We start from the raw sequence: 22441 nt of genomic DNA on the forward strand, positions 1-22441 counted from the left end.
TTAGGGGAGGCCTGTGTGGCAGGCCTGCAAGCTTAGAGACCTAAAATAGCCACAAAGGTTTAGTTAAAACTTTTTAACTAAAAGCAGTTTATGGTGGGTAGTCATGTCCTACACCAGCATCTTCCCTGACAAAGGTCAAACTTTAGCCTCACTGAGCCTGTCTATTGTCTTTTTGCATCTATGATAACATATCTTTGGAATATCAACGGAATTTTCCTGGTCCTGGACCCTCTCAAAGCACAGGCGCCATTCTGCTGACTATAAACCCCCTCTTTGTTACTGAGTTCATTGTTTACTGTTAACTGTCATATATCCACCTACGTGAAAGAAGTGTGTAAAGCCCGGCCAGACTGGCTCAGGGGTTGAGCATCAACCTATGAACCAGGAGGTCATTCCTGGTGAGGACATATGCCTGGGTTGTGGGCTCAATGCCCAGCATGGGGCATGCAGGAGGCAGCCTATGAATGATTCTCTCTCATCACTGATGTTTCTCTCTCTCTCTCTCTCCCTTCCTCTCTGAAATCAATAAAAATATATTTTGAGCCCTATCTGGTTTGGCTTAGAGGATAAAGTGTAGGCCTGCAGATCTAAGGGTCCCCAGTTGGATTCCTGTCAAGAGCATATGCCTGGCTATGGGCTTGATTCCCAGTAGGGGGCCTATAGAAGGCAACCAATCAATAATTCTCTCATCAATGATGTTCCTATCTTTCCCTCCCTTCCTCTCTGAATCAATAAAAATATTTGTGTGTGTGTGTGTGTGTGTGTGTGTGTGTGTGTTTTAAGTTTTAACAAATCTTTATTGTTCATATTATTATAATTGTTTCTCCTTTTTCCCTCCATAGCTCCCCTCCACCCAGTTCCCACCCCACCCTCTGCCCTTATCTCCCCTGCGCTGTCCTTGTCCATAGGTGTACGATCTTTGTCCAGTCTCTTCTGCACCCCCCCATGTCCCTTTCCTGCTAGAATTGTCAGTCCACTCCCTTTCTATGCCCCTGATTCTATTATATTCACCACTTCATTCTGTTCATCAGATTTTTTATTCTCTTGATTTTTAGATTCACTTGTTGATAGATAGGTATTTGTTGTTCATAATTTTTATATTTTTCTTCTTCTTTCTCTTCTTAAAGAATAACTTTCAGCATTTTGTTTAATTCTGGTTTGGTGGTGATGAACTTCTTTAGCTTTTTCTTATCTGTGAAACTCTTTATCTGACCTTCAATTCTGAATGATAGCTTTGCTGGGTAGAGTAATCTTGGTTGTAGGTTCTTGCTATTCATCACTTTGAATATCTCTTGCCAGTCCCTTCTGGCCTGCATAGTTTCTGTTGAGAAATCAGCTGACAATCGTATGGGTACTCCTTTGTAGGTAACTAACTGTTTTTCTCTTGCTGCTTTTAATATTCTCTCTTTGTCTTTTGCTCTTGGCATTTTAATTATGATGTGTCTTGATGTGGTTCTCTTTGGATTCCTTTTGTTTGGGGTTCTGTGCGCTTCCTGGACTTGTAAGTCTATTTCTTTCATCAGGTGGGGGAAGTTTTTGGTCACTATTTCTTCAAATAGGTTTTCAGTATCTTGCTTGCTCTCTTTTTCTGGGACCCCCATAATTCTGATGTTGGTATGTTTGAGGTGGTCCCAGAGGCTTCTTACACTATCTTCAACTTTTTGGATTCTTTTTTTCTTTTCTTTTTTTAAAATATATTTTTATTGATTTTTCACAGAGAGGAAGAGAGAGGGATAGAGTGTTAGAAACATCGATGAGAGAGAGTCATCGATCAGCTGCCTCTTGCACACCCCCCACTGGGGATGTGCCTGCAACCAAGGTACATGCCCTTGCCTGGAATCGAACCCAGGACCTTTCAGTCCCCAGGCCGACGCTCTATCCACTGAGCCAAACTGGTCCCAGCTGGATTCTTTTTTTCTTTTTGCTTTTCCAGTTGAGTGTTTTTTGCTTCTTTGTATTCCAAATCTTTGACTTAGTTCCTGCAATTCTCTAGTCTGCTTTTAGGTCTCTGTATAATATTTTTTTTATTTCAGTCAGTGTATGCTTAATATCTAGTTGATCCTTTTTCATACCCTCCAGGGTCTCATTAAATATTTCAGCCTTTTCTAGGAAATTCTTGAAAAACCTTATAACCATGCTTTTGAACTCTATATCCAGTCATTTACTTTCCTCCATTTCCTTCATTTGTGGCCTGCCTCTTTGTCTCCGCATTTTAGCTGCTTCCCTGAGTTGATGGAGTGGCTTTGTGTGCTAGGTGTCCTAGCAGGGCCCAGTGGCTCAGCCTCCCCAGTTACCTGAGGTGGACACTCTTGGTGTGCCCCTTTGTGGGCTGTATATGCAATCTTGTTGTAATTAAGCCTAGATTGTTGTTAGAATCACTGAGGGGAGTTGACCTCCAGGCCAATTGGCTACAAGGATCAGCTGTGTCTCCACTGAGAGAGCTTCTGTGCTCGGCTTGGATGGGGCAGAGTCTCAGAGCGGAGCAGACAGCCTTGGTGTCCAGTCAGCCCCACCCTACGAGGCCCCTGGGTCTCAGTGTCCTGCAGCAATGGCTGCCTGCACCTCTGAGAGAAGGCTGCCCTCAAATTTCACCCATTGCCAGACAGTCCAGTTTCTCCCAAATGAGTCTGGTACCCAAAGTCTCACCCAGAGCTGGACTTCAGTGCAGTCGGGAGGTTTTGTTTCCCTCCCGAACGAGAAAGCTAGCTGTACACTTGCTGCCCGCCCTCTCCAAGAGCCTCAAGTAAGCCAGCCACACACTCAGCTGCCTGCACTTTCCGCGCGCAGGTCTCTGCACCTCTGTCCTCCACAGCTCCTTTGGGTCTCAGTGTCCTTTTATCTTTCCTTCTAGTTGTAGAATTTCCTCTCAGCCAGCTTTCCGGTTGCTGTTTTGAAATTTTGTTCAAGGCAGTAGTATAGGTGTTTACCTATGCTGCCATCTTGGTTTCTCAATAAAAATATATTTTAAAAGTGTTTTGAAAAAGAGAAGTATATGTCTATTATTTTGTTTTTTATCAATTCCCAGATGTTTCCCCACTTTGCTTTCTTTAGCCTCCCTAATCTATTACCAATGGATTTCACATAACCCACATTCATTTCCTCTTTTGATTGTAATGCATAAAATAAGGTGCAAAACTGCCATTCTCTGGAGCATTATCTCAATCCCTTGAGATTTTTCTTCCTGGCAATTGTTGACAGTTTGACTCAAACTCCCAAAAATTCTTAACAGATTTGAATTTTTCTTACATTGACAATTTGTGTCATTTCCTTGAGAATGTCTTCCCTCTTGTTCCCAGGCTAGGTCAGTTTCCTTCACTGCATGACCTTACAGAACCTTGTTTCACTCTTTCAGAGCACTAGCCCCCTTTTCTAGGGTCTTTATTTGCCCATTATCTGCAGGGGGGAAGGACAATGACTGTTTTCACTCCACACTGTATCTCTAGTGCCTAGCACAGCACATTGTAGATGCTCAGTAAGTATATGTTGGATGACATTTTAAAATGCATGTCTTCTCAGACCCTACTATGCATCAATTCTTGTGTGTGGACCTTGAGAAGAAAGATACCTATTAAGAAGGGCTCCAGTAGCTAACTGGGCTAACATTTAATAACAGAGCCTAAGCAGCCATTTCTACACAGGGGCCTTTCTCACCAACTGCACTTCAGGGAGAGGCCTGCACTAAGCTGTCTACCTGCACTGTGTTCCTGCCAGCTGAGCCAGCACCTACAAAGGAGTCCCTGGAATCCTATTTTAACCGATAGGGCTGCGATTTCCTCATCCAATCAGAACTGCATAGCTATAACTCCCCCCGCCCCCTACCCCATCATTTTCTTCATCAACCAATCAGAACAGCTCCATTCTGACCAATCAGGTCAATGCCTTTTGGACCAATCAAACTGTGAGGTTTTAGAGTCCTCATCTGCATGACAATGAACCAATCAGGAATGAGGAGTGTGGACTTCTGTCTATATAAGCCCTCTTGCTCTAAGAGTGTACTCTTTCTTTTCACTAAGACTGAGAACTGTGTTTGTGGATTCCCTTTCCACTGAAGGCAGGGAGGGCTGTGCTTCTTTGACTAGAGCTGAAAGATAAGAGAAACACCAAAGATGTCTCACCAAAGCTACCACAGAGCAAAGCAGCATGGAACAGTCCAGAGCAGGGCAGAACAGAGCTGTCTAACTGGAGAGGGGCCTGGCCCCAGATTATTTGGACTATTTTCACAGCCGTGCTGTGTCACAATTGAGCTGTTCACACTGAAATTGAGCTGTTTGTCCTGAATAAAGTTTCTTTCTTTGCTGCACCTTAAGTTGGGGATTCCTTTGTTGAATTGATGCCATCAACCTTCAGTCGATATGTGTTGGGCCCTAAGATGTCCAGAGGTGAGTAAGACAGAAGCTTGATCTCAAGCAACTCCATGCAGGTTAAAAGCAATGGATATAGTATGGATTATGAAGACAAAGTTCTGCAACAGATAAGTAGCTATATGAGAAGAGCAACATGCCTGAGGAATCAAGTAAAGGAAAGAAAAATCAATTCTAAATGGAGAAATCAATTCAATCAACATATATCTTTTTTAAAAATATATGTTTTTATTGATTTTAGAGAGAAAGAAAGAGGGAGAGAAACATCAATGATGAGAGAGAGTCATCGATCTGCTGCCTCCTGCAAACCCCTCTCTGGGCATTAAGCCACAACCTAGGCATGTGCCCTGACCTGGAATCCAACGGTGATCTCCTGGTTCATAGGTTGATGCTTAACCACTGAACCACACTGGCAGGCTTATCAACATATATATTGAATGAACACATAGTACTAAAAGTGTTTTAGGTGGTTGAGGTCATTGTAAGAATTTTACAGGTGCAGAAAGCAAGACAGGATGGTCAAATAACCAGCACAAAGTTACATAGGTATGTAGAGGCTGAAAGAAATAATATAGAAAAATTCCCCTGCTAGCCCAGACTTCCCGTGAGAATGTGACCTTTAGAACTGCCCCAGGAAAAACAGGGTATGAGCCACACAGCACCAGACCACCAGACTCAGCCCCTAGAGGTAGTAAACTGGATGTAGTATCAACGTCCTGCGGCGGTTCCACCCTGTTCCTTGTGATAATGTCTATCCTCCCCTCAAGGAATTCCTGTCCCTCTTTCTAGAAGACCCCCTCCCCTTGTCCTTTGTTCTAACTTTGCGGTTTTTGCCTTTATAAGCCTGTAAGAAGTTCTGCTCAGGACTTGACTTGGCTGCTCCTGCGTGAGTAACAGGTCAAGTCCCAGCATGCTGGTATTAAATCCTCTTGCTGTTTGCATCAAGTGCATCTCTTGCGTTTGACTGGGTCATCGCTGATCCTGGGTCAGGGCAGGGGTCTCCTTCGGGGGGTCCAACATCTTGGGGGCTCGTCCGGGATCGGCGGCCACCCCTCAACCGCGGAGCCGACCTTGGAGGTAAGAAGGGGTACCCCATGTTTGTCTGTCTGGTTCTGTGTTGTGTCGTGTTCATTGTCTGTGAAAGTTTCTGTTCAGGTTCTGGGCGCGCACTTTTGGTTTGGCAGCTGTTCGGTGACTCGTGAGAGTGGCCGAATAGTGGTCACAGGCTGCAACCCTGGGGGACGCTCCAAGGGTGCAGGAGAGCCAGGGGCAGCTGGCGGTCTCCAATCAGGTATCGGGTTCGAGTCCCGGCAGTCAGGTGTCGGGTTCGAGTCCCGGCAGTCAGGTGTCGGGTTCGAGTCCCGGCAGTCAGGTGTCGGGTTCGAGTCCCGGCAGTCAGGTGTCGGGTTCGAGTCCCGGCAGTCAGGTGTCGGGTTAGAGTCCTGGCAGTCAGGTGTCGGGTTCGAGTCCCGGCGAAGATCGGAGACAGCTGCGACCGTCTGCCCCAATTGTGGGTTTGTGGAAAGTCCCGGCAATCAGGTGTTGTTCTGGTCTGAATGAGTGTTGTTGTGAGTGTTGAGAGAGTGCGGCCGCAATTGAGTGTGTGGGAATTGGTAAAAATGTTTTTGTTTTTACTCTTTTGGATTTGTTTTGGAATTATTTATTGCTTAACTGTTTATAAATTGGAAAGAGAAAAATGGGACAAGGAAACTCAAAGGAGAGTCACCTAAGCCCCCTTGAATGCATGGTTAAAAATTTTCCGGACTTAAAAACGAGGTGAAGGCTATGGTGTTTCTGTAGATGCCTTCACTCTCCGGAGACTGTGAATTGGAGTGGCCGACATTTGGGGTTGATTGGCCTTCAACAGGGACCCTAGACATGGGGCCCTGCACGGGAGTCCGGCGGATAGTCTATAGGAGCCCTGGGCATCCGGACCAAATTCCATACATTGATATCTGGATTGATGTTCTTTTTGATAACCCCAAATGGCTGAAGGAGTGTGGTTGTCTCCTTGACAAGAGAAAATTGGGAAAGAGACCTCCCAGGTCCGTCTTACTCGGCCGGCCACGGGCGAGCAGAGAGAAAGAAAGAAACCTTTAATTTATTTAAAGCTGAGTGCTCTGATGGCTAGCAAACCACCCCGAGTGGCCACTGGGATTCCTTTTTCCCAGGGGTGCTTTGCTCTCTATCAGAGGGGTATCAGCCCACCTAACAATATTTATGTCAATATTTATTGATTTGAAGGTATGAAATTGTAACAATTGTAGTATAAAAAAAAAATTATTAAAAGCAGAGACCAAATTCTAAAGTTAATTATTTACAAGAAGGAAGCTTGAGCTGGCAAAGTTGCCAAGTCTGTCCAACGAGCTCATAAAACTAAATGAATCTTATTTCTGCCACCACCCAGTCTTCATCAGTGGTGGAGGAACAGTCTCAGAACTGTTTGTTTCAATTGGCCATTTAAGTTTAATGTAATTAATGATTACAGTACATTGTAAAATCTTTAAAAGAAAAGGAAAATATTTTGTGGGCCACTTGGTCCTTGTGTGTGTGTCAACTCTTAAATTATAATTTTAAAATCAGCAAGAGCTTGTCAAAAAGTTCAGGGAGTGTGATTGTAGTGTAGGGGTCACCGGTTCCCCCAAGGCACCTTCGCTAGCCAGAGGCAAGCAGCGGACTGCCAGATGAAAATGCCTCGCCTAGGTGGAAGCACCGCCTTCGCCACCTGGGACCCCTTGGACCCTTGTGCTCCCTGCCTCAGCCCACCTGGTGTCTATTCCCTCCAGGGCGTGTTTAGAGTAGCTGGAGGTGGCTGCTTCAAGGAAAGAAATTCCTCTAGGACCCCCTGTACCCCAATAAGACCCCAAAACCCCCCATGACTGCTTGGACACTTTTCACCGTGTTCTATTAGGGGATTTAAAGGCACAGCTAAAATTCTCCTGTTCCCCTTTTCAGTCTTATCAGAATCTGAGATCTTTATCTGTAGGAAGAATGTGGCAGTTTAAAATTCAAGCAGCTACTGGGAACAGAGTGCTGGACCGGCTCTCTCTTCCCTCTGCCTTTTCTAAATATTTTAAAATAATGGAAGATTTGAGGTATGGTTGTAGATTTTTGAAGGACATAGAAAGAAGGTTTAAAAGCTAATGTAAAATAGTGAAAATTTTTATGAAAGTTGTGCATGTGATGAGAAAGAGAAACAGAGAGAGAGGGAAAGAACAAAACAGAGACTTAAGAAAGAGACTCTGGGAGTCTGAGAGGGAAGGATTTAGACAGAAGCAGAAAGAAAGATTGGAAGAGAAAGTGATATGAATGTATAAGTGTAAGTATATATGTGAGAAAGGGAGAAAGATATAAGCTAGAGACAGGAAAGGACAGAGATTAGAGGGAGAGAGACAGAAGGTGAGGCCAGAAGAGACAGAGACAATCTGAAAGAAAGGGAGACTTAGATTCCAAAGGTTTTTAACCTCGAGCCCTGACTAGACCAGGGCTCCTTTCAATTAAGCTCCCAAGGGTAACCTTACAAGTGAGAAGCAAAGCTATTAATTTCCTGGTGAGCTCTGGGCAGTTTATTCAGTCTTGACAGAGCCGATGGGACCTCTAGGAAGATATCAGTCCAGGGAGCCACCAGACAAACTGACTGTTTTCCTTGGACATCAAGAAGGACTGTAGACCTAAGAAGGAACACATACTGGAGGAACACAGCTGCTAAACTGGACTGAAGTAGAACAACAGGCCTTTGAGGAGCTAAAGAAGGCTCTCATCTCAGCACCTGCCCTAGCCTTGCCAGATGTTACGAAGCCCTTCCACCTTTATATGAGTGAGGTGCTCCAGAGAGATGGATGTCAAATATCACCCAGTGCCACGCTCTTCTCCTGGACCAGCCCTGCGTCCGATTCCATAAGACACTGGCCATCAACCCTGCCAGTCTGCTTCCAGATGATCCAGAGGAACCCATTCATGATGGCATAGAGGTAACAGATGCAGTACTGACAGATGTCCTGCCGTCATCACCAGACAAGGTACTGTTCACAGATGGGAGCAGTTACGTTCGGGATGGGATCTGATATACAGGGGCAGCAGTAGTCACCCTGGACCACACCATTTGGGCACAGTTCCTGAACTTTTAGCCTTAATCCAGGCCCTTCTATGGGGACACAGTGCCGTCCCCCAGGAAAGAGGATTACCAACTCCAGCCAGAAAGGACATTATTTTAGCCTTATTTGAGGCCATCTGACTCCTGAAAGCAGTTGCAATAGTGCACTACAAAGGACATCAGAAAGGGGAGACAATTGAAGCCAGAGGAAATAGAGCCACAGACCAAACTGCTAAGGAAGATGCCCAAAAACCAGTAGGGCCTTTACAAGTCTTACCAACCCTGCCGGACCCCGACCTACACCAAACAAGAGAAGGAATTGGCTGAACAGAAGCAAGCCATCAAAAGACCAGATGGTTGGTGGCCCCTTCCAGATGACAGATTGCTGGTCCCAGAGGCTCTAGGTCGGACATTAGTTGCCCAGTTACACCAGGTTACCCACTTAGGCATCAGCAAGACTTCTGAACTTCTGTGAGGCAGATACAGGTAAATGCTAAGCAAGAATAGAGGGACCCCCTGGGAATTCGGGCCCCAGGAAAATTCCCTAGGAGAGCATTAAAAAGTGGGTTTCACAGAGATTAAGCCACCAGCATTAAGGTACAAGTATATGCTAGTTTTTATAGACACCTTCTCAGATTAAGTTGAAGCATAGGATAGAAACTGCCTCTATAGTAGTCAAGAAATTACTCCAGGAGATTATACCTAGAGTCGAGCTGCCAGTAGTCATAGGATCAGATAACAGCCCAGCCTTTGTAGCAAGGTATCTCAAAGTATAGCTCAAGCCTTAGGACAGGCATGAGTGGAACTCTAAAAAGTTTAATTAAATTTGTCCTAAAAACCGGTGAAAATTGGACCAACCCCCTGCCCTTCGTCCTATTATGGGCCTGGTGTATCTCCTACTGGGATGGTTTCCCCCCCTCTTTTTGAGATCATGTATGGTAGACCTCCCTCCATTCTTCCTGGGGTCAGGGAGAAACTGAAAGCTAGAATTCATAACCATTCCCTTGCTCAAGTCCTTATAGGCTCTGCAGTTAACCCAGAGAGCCACCCGTAAGCTTGTTCCAGATACACTGCCAGTGCCCACCGTGGACCCTGTACACCCCTTCCAGCCCGGAGTCTCAGTGTGGGTAAAGAAGTTCACTGTCCAAGGACTCACCCCAGCCTCACAAATGACTGTTGATTATGTCTCAACCCTGAACCCCCTTATTATTCAGGAATTGCTGTTAACATCTCTCTTGGAGATACCCCACAGGACATAAGAAACATCTCCTTGGACGCTGCGAAGGGTCACTGCCAGTGGGGTCATAACCCGAAACTTACTCTCGGGGATCTACAAGGACAAGGGACATGCCTGATGCCTGCTAATTACCCTCTGAAGGACTCTTTCTACGCCTCGTCCTGTGCCTCCACCACCCTGCTACCGGAGGAGCCATCTCGAGGAGAAGCAGCCCTGCTGGCTGCCCCTGAAGGAACTTGGTGGGCTTGTACCAATGGAATAACTCCTTGTGCCTTTCCCCCATTTCTCTCACAAGGAATCACCTAATCACCTTCATCAGGGAGAGAATAAGTACTGTACAAGTGCTAATGCTCAGACAGCACTATCAGTCTCTTCGTCAGGAAGACAGCTTTGGAAAAGGATATATAAAGACTGAAGTTCCAAGATTAGAACTTACCAAAAAGAAAAAGAGGGGAATGTAGAGGCTGAAAGAAATAATATAGAAAAATTCCCCTGCTAGCCCAGACTTCCCGTGAGAATGTGACCTTTAGAACTGCCCCAGGAAAAACAGGGTATGAGCCACACAGCACCAGACCACCAGACTCAGCCCCTAGAGGTAGTAAACTGGATGTAGTATCAACGTCCTGCGGCGGTTCCACCCTGTTCCTTGTGATAATGTCTATCCTCCCCTCAAGGAATTCCTGTCCCTCTTTCTAGAAGACCCCCTCCCCTTGTCCTTTGTTCTAACTTTGCGGTTGTTGCCTTTATAAGCCTGTAAGAAATTCTGCTCAGGACTTGACTTGGCTGCTCCTGCGTGAGTAACAGGTCAAGTCCCAGCATGCTGGTATTAAATCCTCTTGCTGTTTGCATCAAGTGCATCTCTTGCGTTTGACTGGGTCGTCGCTGATCCTGGGTCAGGGCAGAGGTCTCCTTCGGGGGGTCCAACAGGTACTCAGCAGGAGGAAAGAGATGTGAGCACAAGGCTTCCTGTGTCCGTGTTCTACTCACAGGCAAAGGCTCAGGAAGAAGCCGCCATTATGCCCAGAGTGAATGACAGGGCCAGATGTTGTATCATAAATCAGCCAGCTAGATACAAGATGCCTTATGAGCCAATTAGTTAGGAATCATTTTTAAAAAAATATATCTTATTGATTTTTAACAGAGAGGAAGGGAGAGGGATGAGAGAGAACCATCGATCAGCTGCCTCCTGCACATCTCCTACTGGGGATGTACCCGCAACCAAGGCACATGCCCTTGATCGCAAAAGAACCTGGGACCTTTCAGTCCTCAGGCCAACGCTCTATCCACTGAGCCAAACTGGTTAGGGCAGGAATCATTTTTATTACACGCGGGTTCAGAGCAGAATATCTCTGTCAAATTTTGAACAACCACAGGAAGGAGTATTCTCTTTTTATATCACTCTAGGTCTTTGTGTAAGTTATTTTTTGCAGACAGCTTTTAACCTTGATTGCATATCTATACAGATACATATAACCTTAAGTACATATCTATATAGACACCTGGCATGGGAATATTATCAATATCAGCGTATCAGCCCCTTACGTTAGATGGCTAGCTTGCAAGGTCAGACAGTTAAGTTTATCTTTTCTATTATTTAAGTTAAAAAACAAAGTTATTTTTACAGAGTAAGAGGCAGTCTAAAAATAAGAGTTGACTTATGGAACAAGGGACTAGCAAGAAATAGCAGAGAACATCAAAACCGCAAACAGTTTTCCCACAGGAGGCACCATTCCTCTGCTTCACAGGGATTACGAGGTTGCTTCTTCCTCTGACCATCCTCCCCGTGAATAGAGGGAGGGATTTCGTAGGTGAACAAAAGGAAGAAAGGACCAGCGAGCTGAGGGGGGGAACCCAGAACTGTTTCCAAGGAAACAGTAACCGGTTCCCAGGCAGCTGAGATCTCGCGGTGTTTGGCCGGCGGAAGTGACGTCGCCGCGCCCTGGCTTTCCGGCGGCTCGCGGGCGCCCACCCCAGAGCGAGGCTCTTTCCCGCGGGGCCGGCTCGCCCCTCGGAGCGCGGGGAACATGGCCTCGGCGCTGGAGCAGTTCGTGAACAGCGTCCGGCAGCTGTCGGCTCAAGGTGAGGCCGGCGGCCGCAGCCGCGCTCTCCGGGCCGGGGCCGGGGCCGGGGCCAGGCTCAGGCTCGCGGCCGCCGCGCGCAGGCCCGGGCGGGACCGGGCGCCGCCGAGCGGAGCCGCCCCTCGCGCACCCGGGCTCCTCGGCCTCCGCCGTCCGTGCGCTGGGCTCCCGGGCTCCCGTCCCGGGGCCTCCGGGGCCCGCCCGCACCCCCGGACGCCCCTCGCACCCCGGCGCTGCGCTTGACATTTTGGGGCGGTGACTTCCGTTGGCCGCCGGTGCGGGCGCCCGTTGGTCCCCGCAGCCTCCCGGCCGCGGTGATTGGTGCCTGGCCGCCCGCCCGGGAGGCCGCCCGCAGCCCCGGCGCCCCCGCGCCCAGGTTATCCTGCCGAAGGCGGAGGAGCGGTCGCTCGGAGGCTCGGTTTCTAGGGTAGAATTGTGACCATTATCACTTTGCCCTTAATCTTCATGCTTTCGGGTTCATTCATCTCATCCCTCGATGGAACCCTGGGCTCTGAATTAAAGCGATTCGTTGCTGGCTGGGAAGGCCCCTTTCACCATCCTGTTTCTCCGTCGGTAAATAAAAGAAGTCCGCATTTCTTGGAGCGGCGAGGGGTGAGAGGGAGAAGCCGTGTGAAAGCTCCCGTCGTACGGGCGCAGTAAGCGGCTGCTGATTGTGGACGGCCGGGATTGTAAGTTCTAGGAGCTGCGTGACCTTGGGCAAGTCCCCTTTAGCGTCCAGTCTCTCTATCTCCACTTGTCTCTACCTCGCTGCTGTTGTAAGGCGGAACTGTTCTGCCTCAGGTCCCGGATTTTTTATAGAAGTTAGGCTCACAGGCAAGGCCTAGACTTTCAGTCTGTGTGAATGAAGGAACCGCCATTCATTAGGACACAAACACTTCGTTTCGGCTTTCTGGGCTGCAGGTGCTTAGGTTGGGTTGGGTCCTGCCTCGTTCACTTCGTGTCCAGGCCACGGCATTCCTCTGGCTGCTGAGCACCCAGAGGGCTCACTCGCCTGGAGGCTGTGCCTGCTGCTCTCTCTGCGCAGGACCCGCTCAGGAGCAGCCTGCGGCGGGGAGGGCGCGGTGCCTGCCCTCCAGCCGCACAGCATCCCTCACGTGGATGAGTGTCTGCTTCCTCTGCTCCTTCAGCATTTCTTAACTGGAGTTCAGTGAAGGGAGAGGGGGTCTCACCGCCACATCTCTGGGCGGCTCATTTCAGTGTGCTGTGACACTTCACTTCCTGTGGACTCTCCCCGGGCCCTGCAGTAGTTGACTCTCATGATTTCATAATGGCCCAGCTTTTAAGTCTCAACTCAGCATTGATTATTTAATATTGGGGGGTGGGGGGAATATGAGCTGAAATGCTTATCATTGTAAACTTATTTCAAATAGTAGGCTTAGAAGGGGGCAATCATTAACTGGAAGATGCTGCAGGTTCATACATACCAGTGAGGTCTTTAATAAAGTGATAGTCTGTCTTTCTCAGTTCAACTTGTATTATTGTCTTGACAAATGATTCCTAATAGATCGTGGAAAGACAGGTGTGAGAGCACCTATGGTATGTCTGTTATTAGAATAACCTGTTACAATTGGTAAGTCTAGTTCACAGTGCCAGTTTGGGCCTAATTAGAATCTATACTTCTGTTGTTATAACATTGTGATATAAAGGAAAGAAAAATGGGCCTTAGGAGAGTCATCAAGCTGCTTGCTGATTTTAAAAAACCCGGGACCTTTCAGTCCGCAGGCCGACACTCTATCCACTGAGCCAAACCAGCTTCGGCAAGCTGCTTGCTGATTGATTGGCTGTGTAAAAAGATATTAAGCTGGAGAAGGGACTCTCGTCACCTGAGTTTATGCTGAATTACCTGTTAGCCATGGGAAAGGAGGTAGTGAGGGTCGGGAAGACGGGCAGACTGTAGCGCAGAGTGAGTCGGGTAGAGGAGGACACGGGGAGAAGTGTGAAGGGAGGAACATGCAGCATGGAGAAAAGCAGGTGCAGAGGCATAACGGCGAGAGAATAGGGAGTGTTGGTTGACTTTTGAGCTTGGATGACCAAAGACGAGGTGTGTGACGGGAAGTACAGGACAGACGGCTGGGAGACAGGGACCAGTCACTGGCCTGAAGCATTTGGACTTCTTAAAACCATTGGAGTAATTGGATTGAATTTTTTAAAATATATTTTATTGATTTTTTACAGAGAGGAAGAGAGAGAGAGAGCGAGCTAGAAACGTCGATGAAAGAGAAACATCGACCAGCTGCCTCCTGCACACCCCCTACCAGGAATGTGCCCGCAACCAATGTACATGCCCTCGACCGGAATCGAACCTGGGACCCTTCAGTTCACAGACCGATGCTCTACCACTGAGCCAAACCGGTTTCTGCTGAATTTTTCATTGTAGAAAGATCACACAGGCGCCAGTGTGAAATATGGGCTGGAGGAAAGAGTGGGCATTGATGTAGTTTAGATGAGAAATAAGGATATGGATTAAGTCAGGGGAAGGCGAAAGGAATGGAGTGAGAGACTTAGGGAGTAAAAGGAAACCACCTTTGGTGACTGTGGATACAGAGGGAGAGGGACTGGCAGTGACCGTATGTGTGCGGCTCTGGCTTGGGGAGCACAGAGGGGAATGGAGGGATGGAGAAACTTTCAGGGGGCAGAGGGTGTGGGTGGCCTAGTTCATTTCACTTCTCTGGCCCTTCTCCAGCCTCATCTGAAATGAAGGCAGCAGGAGGGATAATCTGGGCGTTCCTTGTCTGGGATAGGAAGTCTGTTATCCTCCTCAGCGCTGTAACTGAACGAGTTTATTCCTGTTTTTCAGGGCAGATGACTCAGCTTTGCGAGCTGATCAACAAGAGCGGGGAACTCCTTGCAAAGAACTTATCCCACCTGGACACTGTGCTCGGGGCTCTGGATGTACAGGAGCACTCCTTGGGCGTCCTTGCTGTTCTGTAAGGGAATCTGCTTGGATGCTTGCGCTTTCCGAACTGAACGCTGTGCACTTTCTGGCGTTATTTTTTGGGGCAGGAAGTAAGCCATGTAAACAACGTGGAGTCCTTTTGCACGACTAAAGTCACGTCATAGTAGTTACATTTTACTTACCCCTACTAATCGTTTTTAACTTGTGTTTATATTTATGCACATTTTGAAGTTTATTTTTAAAAATGAATGGCCATCTCACTTGTGGGCACTAGAGTTTGTATGTATCTGGATACTTTTACTCATGTAGTCCATGGGATTGCCCCCATTTCCTGGCTTGGAGATCAAGAGTGATGAGCATGCATGGTTGTGTGTATTGAGTGTAATTACCAGTGGCCAAAGCAACATTGTTTTGAATTCTCCAACTTTTTATTAAGTACAATATATATTTTTATTGATTTCAGAGAGGAGGAGAGAGAAACATTAATGATGAGAGAGAATCATTGATCAGCTGCCTCCTGCACACTCCCCACCAGGGACCCAGCTCACAGCATGTACCCTGACTGGGAATCTAACCGTGGCCTCCGGGTTCATAGGTTGACAGGTTTAAGCTGTTTAAGATCAAGTTAAATAGACTTTAACAAGGAACCCAATTAAAGAGACCTTGTTTTAATTGGGTTCCTTGTAACTTTGGGTACCTTACAGTAGAATTATTTTTCTCTTGGTGTTTTAGTATTAAAATTGGGATATTAAGGTTGTTGTGAAAGTTGTAATAATATATATAAAACGAGAAGAACTAAGAGTGAGGGTCTGCCCTACCTGGACTGGGATTCCTGAGGCAAAGGTAGGGGTCAAGAAGAGAATTTAAAGAAGAAACTCCTAGGGCAAGAAACTCCTAAAGCGCAAAACTCTCGAGCCACGTGTTGCTCTTTGGCCCCTTTAGTGTTCTAACGCCACTTCTTCATAATAGACTCGCCCCGGCTGAAAACTGACTTCTGCGCATGCACCACAAAGTTTCCATCGCACTGGACGTGCGCACCTGCAGGTGGTATTTTGTGGAAGAGCCACACTCAAGGGGCCAAAGAGCTGCGTGTGGCTTGCGAGCCGCGGTTTGCCAACCTCAGTCTAGAGTAGGGGTGTCGAACTCAATCAGAGAAAAGGCCAAAATCTAAAATCCAGCCTAAATCGCGGGCCGAACGGTTTACTGAACAGTCATAAACTGACAATGTCATAAACTGACAGTGGATTGCAGTGATGACAGCGCGGTGCGGGCCACATTGCAAGGCCTGGCGGGCTGGATTTGGCCCGCGGGCCTTGTGTTTGACACATGTGGTCTAGAGCATGGGTGGAGATCCTTTTTTCTGCCAAGGGCTATTTGGATATTTATAACATCATTTGCCAGCCATACAAAGTTATCAACTTAAAAATTAGCCTGCTCATCCCTAGTGCCTTGCAGGGCCAGACCAAATGATTTCATGGCCGGTGTTCCCCGCCCTGGTCTAGAGCTGTGCTCTGCAATACAGTAGCCACTAGTGACATCTGTGTAAATGACTTTTAAAAAGTCAAAGATTCAGTTGCACTAACCACATTGCAAGTACTCAGTAGCCACACTGGCTGCTGTGGTAGCACTGCGTTGTGAGGCGAGTCCCGGGGTGCACGTTGCAGAGCGCTCTGGGTGTGCAGGCTGGGAAAGGTGTCTGCTTCGCCGTCCGCTGAGGAAAAGGACAGAATGCATGCTTCTGTCTTTTTTATTTTATTCATTTTAGCAGGCGTGTTTTATACACATAAATTCACATGTATGTACAGGATGGGCAAAAGTAGGGCTACAGTTGTGAGTACACAAACAGAGCTGCTTCTTGTGTTTTAAGTAAAAGGAAAACCTGTGTGCCCCGGATTTGAATTATGCTCTTCCGTTATTAGGTATGGCGTCCCAAGTTTTTATTCGTAAGCTGGTCGTGACAATGCCTTATTAACTTACTGTGAAGCCCTGGTGAAATTGATTCAGACATACTTGATAATGGGGAAGTACAATGACAGGTGATGTTAAGTCAAGTAATACTGAACTGGATAGAAGTACAAATTGAAAGATTTTAGAGAAATTGTGAATTAGTTTCAAGAGTTCATTTTTTTACTAAAAAGAAGAGCTTGAAGTTGACTTGTAAGCAGTGCCTCAGTGGTGGTAGCTTATGTGATCTCTTCCCCAAAACCTATCTTTGAACCTTCCATTCCCCCTCCCCCCGTCCTCCCAAGTGTTTATTGTGGGCAATTGGGAGGCACCATCTGCCAAAGCATCATGAGTCCTCCCTCTTCCCAGCACCTCCAGTTCATCCTGTCCTGCTTGTCAGAAAGTGTTTTCTCCCAGAGAGACCATACACCGCCCGCGCCTGGCCATAGCCTTCTGTCCATCGCTCTAGTTCCTTGTCCTGCCCCAGCCTGTTACCTTCAGGGCAGGAACAGCAATAACTGGCTTTTAAGTTGAATAATTAATCCTGACCACATTGGAACTGAAAAGAAAAATATTATTTTAAACTTTAGGTTATAAGTTTATATTGAGTTCCTTTACAAATACTAGGAAGACCTGATATTTGGCCTCATTTAATGGAATTTTTCTTTTTTTCTTTAATATATATTTTTTTATTGATTTCAGAGAGGAAGGGAGAGAGAGAGATCAAAACATCTATGATGAGAGAGAATCATGGATCGGCTGCCTCTTGCAAGTCCCCAACTGGAGATAGAGCCCACAACCCGGGCATGTGACCTTGACCAAAATTGAACCTGGGACCTTTCAGTTTGAAGGCCAGCACTCTATCCACTGAACCAAATGGCTAGGGCTGGACTTTTTCTTTTTAAAAGCTGTTCTTTTCTAAGTATTTTTAAAACATCTATGTTCTGTCTTGATTGTGCAAACAAACAAACAAAACAAAAAAAATACAGGCCAGGAAAATCTCATAGATCCTGTTCTTAATTTTTAAAAATACTGAGACATTTAATTCACAGAACATTGAAGGTAGGATGGATTTCTGACCTCAGTTGCTTCTACTTTTTCACCCCGTGAAATATCAAGATAAATTGATTTTTTCCCTTTATTCCAGATTTGTGAAGTTTTCTATGCCCAGTGTTCCTGACTTCGAAACATTATTCTCACAGGTTCAGCTTTTTATCAGTACTTGTAATGGGGAGCACATTCGATATGCAACAGACACGTGTAAGCTAAACTGCATTTTGCTATTTTCCATTGAATGTATTTTGCCTGTCTGGTCATTTATATTTTTAATATTTTGTTATTGTATCTAGTTGCTGGGCTTTGCCATCAGCTGACAAATGCCCTTATGGAAAGAAAACAGGTAAGCAATGTTATTCAAGTGTTTGTAGTTCTGTTATAACATACTAGAGGCCAGGTGCACAGATTCGGGCACCGGTGGGACCCCTCAGCCTGGCCTGTGCCCTCTCGCAATCCGGGACCCCTCAGGGGATGTCGGACTGCCAGTTTCGGCCCAATCCCTGCAGGCCAGGGCAAAGGACCCCACTGGTGCGTGCACTGGGCCTCTAGTATACATATCAGATTTTTGGTTAATCTCTTCCTGCCCTCCCCGCAACCCATTTCTCTCTAAGATTCATCCGTCTGTTCCATGTTTCCAAGCCTGTGAGTTGAGCAACTGTCCCCTGGTGGTGGGTGCGACAAACAGTCACTTAGGTTTTTATATATATAGAAGATATCTAGCTTAGACAGTGAACTAATTTAAGGTTCCAGGTTAGTACTAAGAGCCCTACCACTTAGATGTAGGTGGTCACTTCATAACATTTGCGGTAAGGACAGCTAGTCCCTCCGCAGGTGTAGACTCCAGTGCAGGGAGAGGCCAGCCTCTGAGCCTGCAGCCAGGGGTGATGGTTTGGGAGCTCCTGATCTAGTGTCCTTTGCCTGGTAATATGCTGGGTTTTGTTTGCTAAAACTCTATACACTTTTTAAAAAAATATATTTTATTGATTTTTTACAGAGAGGAAGGGAGAGGGATAGAGAGCTAGAAACATTAATGAGAGAGAATCATCAATCATCTGCCTCTTGCACACCCCCCACTGGGGATGTGCCCACAACCAAGGTACATGCCCATGACCTGAATCGAACCCGGGACCCTTCAGTCCGCAGGCCGACGCTCAATCCACTGAGCCAAACCGGTTTCGGCAAACTTTATACACTTTTAATTGTAACATAACTTTAGCTTTATAAAGAGTTGCAGGAATAATATAAACAATTTCCATATACCCTGCACCCAGATTCTCCAGATATTAATATCTTACACAAGTTGCTTATCCTTTCTCTCTCTTTTTTCCTGAGCCATTGGAAAGTAAACTGCAGAGAGGATGGCCTTGAGTGTTGCCTAAAAAATGGGACATTGTCTTATATAACTACAATACAAAGATCAACCTCAGGAGATGAGGGTTGACGTAATTCTTTAGCAAATATGCTGACCTTACTCCCGTTTGCCAATAGTTTTATTAATTTATTTACTTATAACAAAAGAAAATCTCAGTTGATGGTTTGTGCTACATTTTCACACAACTTGTATTTCGTTTAATCTGGAACAATTCTTTGGTCTTTAATTTTGTGATATTGACACAGTTACAATTTGGGTGTTTCTTTTTGATTTGGAATTGAACTTCAAGACTAGTTGTTTGAAGGAGACTGAAACAGAAATAACCAGTTGGTGTTTTTTAGAACTGAGTAAGAGGTGGTTTGAAAGAGAGTGTTAAAAAAACTGCCAACAGCCTTTACTGAAAAACCGTTTACGGTTATTCAGCACTTTCGTCACATCTCCTGTCCTGAAACTGACTGTACCTTACTTGAAACTCAGTCTTGTTATTGATAATCAGGTCTCTTTATAACTGGTCATCTCAGTTTCAGGAGTAGTTTATTAGCAGGTAAGAGGTGGTGATGGAGAACAATTCCAGATGATGGCCAGCTACCCGAGGAGGAAATGTCAGCGCCCTGAACACAGGCTGTCATCTGTCTTAAAGGATTGTTTATTTAGATGGAAATACAATGAACTGTTGAGAGGAAGTAATGTTGCTTTTGATGATTTATCTTCATTGTCAAAAAGGCTTTATGATTTTAAGAATGGTGCTGAATTACTCTAAATGTCACAAGAAACAGCATAAAAAAACATTTCTGACTGAATTGGGACAGCCCTGAAGAGTATGGAAGCCTCATGTTGTCATTCAAAGAAACCTGTCAATCAGTGTTATTTTTTATTTGTAAGTGACAACATAAGATCCAATGTGCTGCCATCTCTGAGAACTTATCTGAAAGAGATGTCGTTTCTGACAGCCCCTGCGAGGAATCGGCATCCTCAAGCAAGCCATAGACAAGATGCAGATGAACACGAACCAGCTGACCTCGGTGCACGCCGATCTCTGCCAGGTGAGCGGCGGGCGGGCGGGCTGGCTGGCTGGCTGCGTTGGGATGAAAGATTGGTTGCAGTTTTGCTCAACATCAGATTGGAATTTATCTAATTCTAATTCATTTATCTAATTCATTTAGAAGCGATTCGGTGGAGACTGCTATCTTCCAGCAGTTGATACACATAGTGCTTCTGTCTGTAGAAAGGGGATTTTCAACAGTCTCTGGATACAAACTATGAAACAGGGCTCAGCTAGTCGGCTTGGTGGAAGAGAGTAGTTAACACTTCTGATATTTAAAAAATGCCAAGTTATTTCTTTTTTAAGGAATCTTGAAACCTAAAAATAAACACAGGTAACTTTACACCTTAAAATGTTATTTATTTTAACATATTTTATTGATTTTTTTTTACAGAGAGGAAGGGAGAGGGATAGAGAGTTAGAAACATTGAGAGAGAAACATGTATCAGCTGCCTCCTGCACACCCCCTATTGGGGATGTTCCCGTAACCAAGGTACATGCCCCTGACCGGAATCGAACCTGGGACATTTGAGTCCGCAGACCAACGCTCTATCCACTGAGCCAAACCAGTTAGGGCAAAATGTTATTTATTTTATTTCGCATGGTTCAAAATCCAGCAGGCAGAATGAAGTCCCCCTACCACCTTGCCTCACAGCCACCCTCTCTCCAAAGGCAGCCAGTATTAGTTTCTTGTTTATCCTTCCAAAGATATTTTATGAATGTACAAGCAAATATGGCTTTTTTCTCTCTCTCTTTATTTAATCTTCACTGGAGGAAATGTTTTTATTGATTTTAGAGAAAGAGGAAGGGAGAGAGAGAAACACTGCTGTGTAAGAGAAACATTGATCAGTTGTCTCCCATACATGCCCAACTGGGGATCAAGCCTGTAACCTAAGTATGTGCCCTGACTGGGAATTGAACCCGCAGCCTTTTGGTGTACAGGCCAGCGCTCCAACCAACTGAGTCACTTGCCAAGTCTGTCTCTTTTTTTATACACATTGTAATAATTTGTATGAATAATTATATACAATACATTGCTTTTTGCTTTTTCCTTCCCTTGCTTTTTTTTACTTAATGTGTCTATTTTTTGTTGTTTTGTTTTTGTTAATTCTCACCCATGGATACTTTTCCATTGATTTTGAGGGAGAGTGGAAGAGAGAGGGAAAGACAGAGAGAAACATCGATGTGAAAGAGACACATCGATTGGTTGCCTCTGGCATGCACCCTGACCAGGGCCCAGGCTGGGAAGGAGCCTACAACTAAGATATGTGCCCTTGTCCAGAATCAAACCTGGGACACTCTCCACTGAGCCAAACTAGTTAGGACAATTTATCTTTTTTTTTTTTAAATATGTTTTTTATTATTGACTAGTAGCTCTTTGCAGAAAGATTCCTGCAATAGGGATTCCTGCTGTGCCCTCCCCCGCCCCACCTGCTTCTCTTCCTTCTCCCCTTCTCCCCCTCCCTGCCTGCTTCTCTTCCTTCTCCCCCTCCCCACCTGCTTCTCTTCTTTCTCCCCTGCCCCACTTGCTTGCTTTTCCACTGCTTCGTTCCCTTCTGCCTTCTGCATCCCTTGGCTTCTTTCTATGCTGTCTTGATATGCAAATCAACTGCCTTCTTGGTTGGGTTAATTTGCATACTCACCCTGATTGGCTGGTGGGTGTGGCTTGGTGTAGCAAAGGTGCAATCAATTTGCATATTACTCTTTTATTAGGTAGGATTTTAGAGGGAGAGAGAAAAACATCAATGTAAGAGGGTAACATCGATAGGCTGCCTCCTATTCGGATGGAGCTCCTAACCGGAGTATATGCCTTGATCAGGAATTGAACCAGCAACCTTTCAGAGCAAGGGACACCTCTCAACTAACAGCCACACCGGCCAGGGTTCTACTTGAACTGTCTTAGGGATGGCTCCGTATCAGTGGTTCACAGCTGCAGAGGATTTCGTAATATGCGTTTAACCCGTCCCCATGGGGCATTGAGATTGTTTCTTTCGTGAATAACAGGTTTGTGGCTTATTTCAGTCACATGTTCTCGTTTCAAAGAAGGCGTGCTTTTCCCATTTTTTAGGAAATGTTTGTGGTGGGTGTATGAAGTACATTAAGTGCTTGCTCTGTAGTAAGTGAACAGTTAGCTCCGCGAGTTGGCATGCTGTCTACACCGGTGCCACATCGCCCACATACAGGACGTTGCCATGTACTTGCACAGTTTCTTACGCTACATAAAGGGTTTAGAAATGAAAAAGTATAGTTAAAGAAAAAGCTTCCTTTTTTAATCATAGCATGTTGATCTGTTTCTGTGATTAGTTCAGCAAAGAGAAAAGGACTCACTTGTTTGCATATC

The 22441-nt window shown here is 45.8% G+C and overlaps 2 protein-coding genes across 2 annotated transcripts in view; both read left to right on the forward strand.

The window, feature by feature from the left end:
• The window catches only part of SHMT1 (serine hydroxymethyltransferase 1), a 1020383-nt gene that overhangs the window by 778078 nt on the left and 219864 nt on the right, over nucleotides 1–22441 (forward strand). The gene's annotated exons all lie outside the window — the stretch shown is intronic.
• Nucleotides 11606–22441, forward strand: part of COPS3 (COP9 signalosome subunit 3) — a 31140-nt gene continuing 20304 nt past the window's right edge. Inside the window, exons 1-5 of the mRNA XM_084861561.1 lie at nucleotides 11606–11770; nucleotides 14588–14717; nucleotides 17778–17890; nucleotides 17980–18029; nucleotides 20009–20101. Coding sequence (XP_084717687.1) covers nucleotides 11716–11770; nucleotides 14588–14717; nucleotides 17778–17890; nucleotides 17980–18029; nucleotides 20009–20101 — 441 coding nt within the window. The 5' untranslated portion in view covers nucleotides 11606–11715. The remainder of the gene's footprint in view (nucleotides 11771–14587; nucleotides 14718–17777; nucleotides 17891–17979; nucleotides 18030–20008; nucleotides 20102–22441) is intronic.

Source organism: Pipistrellus hanaki, assembly GCF_964339955.1.
Source record: "Pipistrellus hanaki genome assembly, chromosome: 16".
NCBI classification, from domain to species: Eukaryota; Metazoa; Chordata; class Mammalia; order Chiroptera; family Vespertilionidae; genus Pipistrellus; species Pipistrellus hanaki.